This window comes from Aspergillus pseudonomiae (assembly GCF_009193645.1).
Source record: "Aspergillus pseudonomiae strain CBS 119388 unplaced genomic scaffold BDV37scaffold_47, whole genome shotgun sequence".
NCBI classification, from domain to species: domain Eukaryota; kingdom Fungi; phylum Ascomycota; class Eurotiomycetes; order Eurotiales; family Aspergillaceae; genus Aspergillus; species Aspergillus pseudonomiae.
Genome location: NW_022476039.1, coordinates 232,608 through 240,387, shown reverse-complemented (window position 1 = coordinate 240,387; position 7,780 = coordinate 232,608). Strand labels below are relative to the sequence as shown.

Sequence of the window (7,780 nt, the reverse complement as noted above, 5' to 3'; positions counted from 1 at the left end):
TGAAAACCCGGTCAGAGAACTATCATTCTCCTGTCATGCTGTGCTTGGTACAGGGAAGACCCTTTCTGGCCAGTACATTTTGCCCTTAATTAATACAGTTCCAGACCACTTACAAGCTCCATGTCGCAGCCCCCAGAACAACAAGCCACCGAATTCTTGTTGGACGGAGGTTATATTATTTTGTGGATCATTCTACAGCCGCAGCTCTGTTCCAGATTGTCGGGACGTAACCTCGGGAAGCCCTGAAAATTGAAATGGTTCAGGTTTAGTTTTCATACTATATCTTTTTCTTTTCTCTCCAATAAAGCATTTGCCAGGAAGTAGAATAAGGAATGTCAGGGAAAGGAAATACAAAAAAAAAAAAAGCAGAGAGCGCGCGCGTGAGAACTTGCAAAGACTATTTCACCGCCTTTTTGACAAGATGTCAATTTCTTAATCTCCGACCGAATGACAGAATGATTGATTGATTGGCCTTTGCTGAGGACAGGCCGGTACGGAGATGTGTGTAGACCGATGTTTCACAATGATTATTAACTCTATATTATTAATGTTGCCGTGTCTCCAACATGTGTCGAATCTTTCTAGAACCATTCAATGTGGCATTATCCACGATGAGTTAGTCGGCAAAATCAGCCCACCAGCTCTACTCTAATACGCAGTAATTCTAGACGACCGGAGGCAAATGCGAGTGCGGTTGTGGTGGGTATGGTGGGTATGGTGTGTGGTTTTTGTTTAGAGATCGTTCAGCTTGCATGTCATGACAAGCAGCCATCCAAAGTGGCTGAGCTGAATTTACACACTGTAGAGCACAAGGTCGTATCTCTGATTTTTTGGATGTTCCTTCGGACTTCTTCCTTTCTCTTCCAATCCTGCCTTACCATTGTTTTCCGGATACCGTACAAAATACACCGAGCATAAACGTAATTTCAAAGAGACCAAAGAGAAAGAAAAATCTGTTGAATCCACTCTTGCTTGTGCTACGATTGACGTCAACAACAATACCACTATCTTCCGGTGGAACAAAATATGGGATTCTCCGACTAAGCATCTCCCGAGTAAGCACTACGTACTTCGTAGGACCAGGCGAAGATTCTCCTACCAGAAAAGGTACAGCGCAGGTATGAGAAAATCCACGGCTTTGTGCCTGGAAACGGATGCCAACCCCCGGACCAATAAAACCGTTCGGTTTGGAGATTTACGTCTACATTAGTGCGAGGTGAAACATGGTTCTGGGTCATTAGAATGCTTTTGGAGGCGGCACCTTGTTTCATTTGCTGGGACGTCGTGAGCTAATTCCGGGGAAGGCTTTTGGAACCAACAAAGTACTTCGGTTCCGTTCCTCGTCGTACTTCCGGTTCTGGTGACTGACGGAAGAACTCCACTCCTGCGACCAGATGGCAACGAAGTACTCCATACTAGTTTCCAACGAGATTCACGCTGGAATGGCAACGAGATAATTTGCTCCACATGCCCAGGAAGGGAAGGGGGTAAACGAAATCCTTGACCGTGGCGAATTTCCTCAATTCTAAAACCGAACTAATCATCCGTAGAAGCCGGATCGATGATGCTGTGTGCTGTGTCGCGATTTGGCCGGGCCTTTCGGACCAAGTAAAGCTAATACCGGAAAGGTACCAAGAATGGGGGTCGACAAAAAGACTCAACTTGAAAGTACGACGACCGAAGTAAGGTTTGTACGTATGTATTGAAGGGGATCTAGGCTAGCCCTCCCGGTCCGGTCTAGGAATATTAAAATCCTCCTAGTGGCAAAGACACGAAGTTACGTATAAACCGTCTTCCAGCGCGTACTAAAGGATTTCTCCACCGGAATGCATGATCCGGTGCCGCGGTGACGGATAACAATCGTCCCCCAGGGGTGTGGTCTTAGTCGTCTCTTAGCCCCAAAGTTTCTTGTCCCTGTCTCATAAAAAATGATCGCAATTAAATTGGAATGATTGATTCCTCAATTTTTGACTTGTTCACTCGTGCTAGTACGGCGGCTAGTCGTAGGAATTGCTTCCCCGCCCCTTTTTTTGGGACCTCTAGTGCCCTGCCACCATCATGTGAGGCAGGATTCTCTCTTTCTCTCTGTCTCTCCCGCTGTATCACTCCCGGTATTTCCAACTGCCTATCAGCTGGTTGATTGTCGAACAGATACAGACTCCACTCTGAAAGCACCGCTCCAACGGCTGTCTCGCTTGTGTTACGACTTGTTTCCGTCTCGCGAACACACCCAAATGGGGAACCTCAGCTCCTCAAAGTCAAAGTACTTCGTGCACGTCTGCGTCAAATCCAATCAACGCTTGATCCTCAGGATGATCATGTACTCCTCTTTCTTACACTAGGCCACAATGGACTTAAGATTTGCTTCGCAGATGCAGGTCCTGTGATAGTGAACCACCAATAACCCAAGATCTTATTTGATCTATCACAGCCCAACAATCTCGATCAATACTTTCATATGGGTACCACATATGTACAATGGTAGGGTTAAGATGTGATGACAACCTAATTTTAGCCCTCTTTAGACACTGAACCGATTAGTGATGCTGCTGTCTAATTTTGTTGCTTACCCTGTATGCGCCTCTGTACATATGTACATACAGGTGGAGCCTTGCCATATCACAAAGGGACGAGGTTGATTCCAAGTGGATGCTTTTATGCATGCCGGGCACATAATCCATTATTTCATTATGATCACATTATAGACCCTCCAACATTCATCAAGTTACCACCAACTTCATGCTTGTTTGTTCCAGGTTTATACTCACCCGGTCACACAAACCTGTTTGGCCTTATCTGGGATGCTGTCTTACAGCCTGTATATCTGCCCAAATGCCATCTTTGCCTTGTGTATGCACAATACCCAGCCTCATTACAGCTGAGTGGTATGTATAATCATCATGGGCAATCGCTGGAATGCACTCTTACCATTTACCTATTGCGGACTTTGCAAGATACGGAGAGATCAACCTTAATCTAGATCATCGATAAGTAATACTTGATTTGTCACAGCTGTCAAATATGCATGCAATCGAGAGTCTGCGGTTTTTGCCTTTTTCTTTTTCCTTTCTCTTCCATTGTTCCTTGTTCGACGCAGTATCTCCCAACTAGCCTTTGTTGTCGATCGTGCCCATACCAGGTACAAATTACCCACCAGGTGTATTCTGACCGACCACATCATCCATCGATCCTGACATTGGTATGTTCGCTCTGGAAGAAACGCCCTTGCCAAGTACGCCAGGTATGAGGTGCAGAATATCCAGCAAGGTATGTTTGTATCCCTGCGGCCATGACGCATCAAAGTAGACCAGCTAGTGATACCATATTTCATTGAAACAGGGCTTCCTTTATTCTTCTGCGAGGCTGCTTTATGGTTGGAGACTTCCGGGCCGCGATCATGGATTCTAGACCCTCGTAAGTCTGGACCTCTGGAGCTAGTATAGCCGTTAGCAATTAATAGCCACTATTATAATGGAACCATGACAACAATCCGGCTACATCAGAAGACATAAAAAAAAAGAAAATGTGATTCAACTCCCGGTCCAGGGTACTAGACGCCACAACGATGTCCCTTATGAATCAAGGATTTATTTGTGCATCGGTGAAGTGAAGCCGATAAACTAGTCTAGCGTAAGCTCAGATCGCATAGTCAAGCGCTAGAGGCGATCCTCCATCCAGAATAGGCCTCGCCCCGCGGAAGCTGGCAAAAGTACGGACTCATCTTAGGGTCTGGACTTTGGACTGGCCTCGTTGACAAATCTCCTCGTCATGCGCGGTTTCGCGTCCCGCATTCCGGGACTCACCCATTTGCCCCCCATCTTGACCAAACTCTAGATGGAGGGTGTTCCATGGATCGAATTTACCGATCGTATGGTAGCTGAAGGTGCGTACGTGCTTAGCTATCCATTTGCGAGAACTCAGTCGGTAGAGCATCTCCGGTCAGGCTGATTGGCTCACCTGATCTGTCACCATCACATTTCCCAAGTATCGATTCGCGAATTATCGCGGTCGATCCATGGATTACTGGGAATATCCTTGTTGATCAGCCAGGAACTAAGCATATCGATTTTTTTAGTTCGCAAAGAGCTCCAAACCCTATTCGAATCCATCGTGTGCAGGATTCAATCATACGCTATTGGCGCCACTCGTCTGTTAGTCCCGCCCCACCAATTGAATATCAATATGTGACATGTCCACTGCGCAATCTATCTATTATTAATTACTGGAGCCGATGTGACAGACAATGCCATTGAGAAGTTCGTTGGATGTTTGTTGCTTATTCGCAATCTCTGTTAGTTGTGCTGTCGAATCAGTATTGGGGCTTGCTTGCTGCGGCACGGCGGCACCATGCAGATGTTGACCGACGGTATTGTATGTACGGTTAAAAATGAAACTGCTAACCTTATGAGCATAGGGCTTGCTATCGAGAGTCAATAACGGACAGGTGGCACTGGGAACTCGCACAGTATCCAGTCTACTCCGGAGTAATGGTCTATCGCAGTCGCTACTGCTACGTTCGTCGCATTGCTGTGTGCTGTTCAGCGTAACCACACTGGGATACTGTAGCGCGTGCTATATCCTCGAAACCCCGTCTGCCATTATTTGCTTAATACCATGTATGAATGCACTTTCGACACTTGGTCTCATTCTACATGCTCGGCTATGGCGGTTACAAATATTATTTGGTGCCTTTGCTCGAGTCATGGGGGACTAGGATATGGTTGAGGTACAGTAGACTTCTACCATTAATGCCTGCAAGTAAAGACAAGGTATGCCACATACCTTATATTATGCTTGCCCTATGCACAGCTGATCACTACCGCGGGCCATGGCCCTTTTCGCAAGTGTGTACTTGGCACTGTGCTGTATTTGACTCCTTGTTCTTCGGCCGACGATGCTAGTCAAGCATACAGGGATTGAGTATCGCCAAGTGATGCTCGCAGGGGATTGCGGAATAGTTTCATAGTTACTATGATGCCCAGGAGAGAACGTGAGCCAATAGTAACTGTACCTTGCAGTAGCTATTGCAATCTTGTAAGGCAACCGTCCAACGGTTACACAGAAAGAATGGTCCAGAGCTATAGTGCAGGGTCCCCCGTTATATATGGTATGTGTTCATCACAGTATGAAATCGGGCACTCTGTTGTGTGAATGCCCTATCCAGCATTTACAGTCGCGATAACCGCTAGTCAGGGGCGAACTATCATGTACACGTAGTTCATTCGTCAGTCAACCCTGTATGCTTCGTAAGGCTAGATGTATAGTTGGCATTATAACTCACATATAGCAAGCTGTCCAGTATCATATCCCGCGCAGGGATCGGGCTTCGTAATAGCAGTTGGAGGATATAGCATGGTCATCTATACCTTGAAACGGTGGTAGGGTTGCATTGAGCTGCGAGGAACTGTGGAACGGAGATTGAAGCATAGATACCCTAAACAAGCCGGTTGATGTCTTATTTCATTTCGTCCCAATGGCAAAAGTACTGAATAAGTAAATCTTGTAGAACTAGTTCTTTCGAAGTTTCTGTGGTTTCTATGACCAGAATGAAATAATTTGTATTGATTAGGGTAGCAACGGAGGGAATTTTTGACCACAAATATCCGCAGCACATCCTAGACTATGAGTCTCAATCAGTCTGGCCCAAATCAAAACACAACTATTGACCAGAGCCATTATGTTATCTATGGATAGTTGTCAATCGTCCATTTTTGCCTCATTTGCAAGGCATCTATATGAATCTTTTATCATCAGGTGCTGATAAGGTCACGTGCAATGCAGGTTTGCTCTAGAGCTATGACAACATCGATTATCAAATACCCTCTTCACGATTACTTTCTAGTTGAAGTGTTTTGCAAGCTAGGCGGCAGAGGGAAAATGCTTATGAGTTGACTCTAGGTTTATCTCCCAGGTTATATCTCAACCAATCGCTCACCCTAGTATGAGCGACACAGCTCGTGCTGCACAATGACGACGCAACGAATACCTTTATCACGAACCCTCCCTTCTCTCCTCCGACGCACTGTGTATATACCCAATAGGAAAGGATTGATAGGGCTTGCCTGGAAATGTCATCGACCGTACAGCACAGAAGCTGAGGCCGTGCGACCAGCAGAAAACCCTTCCTCTCCCGACCAAGATTCCGTACCTTCGCACCTCAATCCCTCACCTGAAGACTATTCTCGATTCATTTTCCAGGATAAATGTCGCTCAGTGATCTATGCTGGTGCCGGCGGTAACGGATGTGTTTCGTTTCTCCGAGAGAAATACATTGAAGAAGGCCCACCGAATGGCGGCGATGGCGGCAGTGGTGGGAGCATCTACATCCAGGCCGTTGAGGGGCTTACGAGTTTACATAAACTTGCTCGCAGGGGCGTCATAAAGGCTGGCCGAGGAAAGAATGGACAGGGCAAAAGCAAAGGCGGCAGACGCGGCGAGGATGTTCTCCTTCAGGTGCCTGTTGGGACAGTGGTCCGTGAAGTGAGCAGATATGATCCAGTTGCTGAGGAATGGGCACTTCGGAAAAGGCTGAGAGCCCAGGAGCAAACCGAGCAAGTCGACGAATTAGACGAGATCGGGCTGCCATCTATTCGTCATGATCGATGGGTACTTTATCCAGGCGCAAATCCTTCGGATTTCTTGACCACGGTGTTTCCAAGAAACCCACCTAGGAGGCAGCATATCGCCGCCTTGGAACCAAAAGCTCCGATTCATCTTGATCTATCGAAACACATGGATAAACCTATTTTACTCTCCGCCGGGGGTGTCGGTGGCTTGGGGAATCCGCATTGGGTGTCCCGTTCGATTAATCGGCCCAAGTTTGCCTCTAGAGGTGAAGGTGGTACACGTCTGGAGTTAGAATTTGAGTTGAAGCTGCTAGCCGATGTTGGGCTCGTTGGGAAGCCTAACGCTGGAAAAAGTACGCTACTCCGATCGTTGACCAACAGTCGCACGCGGATTGGGAACTGGGAATTCACGACACTGTCACCGAACATTGGAACGGTCGTTATTGATGATTTCAAAGGACGGCCGCTAGTTGAGTCCAAGGGAAAGGCCCCGCGAACTAACTTTACCATTGCCGATATTCCTGGCTTGATTGAAAATGCACATCTCGACCGTGGCTTGGGCCTAGGTTTTCTGCGACATATTGAGCGGGCGGGTATACTGGCTTTTGTGGTGGATCTTAGCGCTGGAGACCCCATCCAAGGCCTTAAAAACCTATGGTATGAACTCAGCGAGTATGAACGGATACGTGACACAGAGCCAGCGTTCAAAGACGAAGGTGACTCCCTAACATGGGTTCCACCGACCCATGGTCTACCTGAGCTTCAGTCCGAACCTCCTGAGGCGTTCTCTAACTCAGAGCTTCCCGACCTTACTCTTCCCCCTATTCACACAAAACCTTGGTTCGTCGTGGCTACCAAGGCCGACCTGCCAGAAACTCAAGAGCAGTTCAAGAAATTACGAGACTATCTTTCGGCTGTGGAGAAGGCTCAGGTTGAGCACCCCGGAGGCCACCCTGATGGGTGGAGGGAGAAGATACATGCTGTTCCTGTGAGTGCCATGAGAGGACAAGGTGTTGAGCGCATTCCAAAACTTGTCATGGAGTTCTTGCAATGATCGCCATCGAATCGCCAAATGGAGCTAGGATTCCAAGTAGCATTGACTACACGGTGATACCCTGGTTTCAATACTTGTATTTATAGGATCCTTGTATATTATTCACGTTTAAGATATTAAAGAACTTCCTGCCGCTATTTACTTGAATAATCTGAAAATT

At 46.9% G+C, this 7,780-nt stretch overlaps 1 protein-coding gene across 1 annotated transcript; it reads left to right on the top strand.

Annotated features, from left to right (window-relative positions):
- The first annotated feature begins 5,735 nt into the window (after positions 1-5,735).
- Positions 5,736-7,755, top strand: BDV37DRAFT_252077 (GTP-binding protein Obg). The gene has a single exon (XM_032082377.1). It carries the CDS (start codon positions 5,968-5,970, stop codon positions 7,618-7,620), a length of 1,653 nt encoding a protein of 550 aa, XP_031940118.1. The 5' UTR covers positions 5,736-5,967; the 3' UTR covers positions 7,621-7,755.
- The last annotated feature ends 25 nt before the right edge of the window (positions 7,756-7,780 follow it).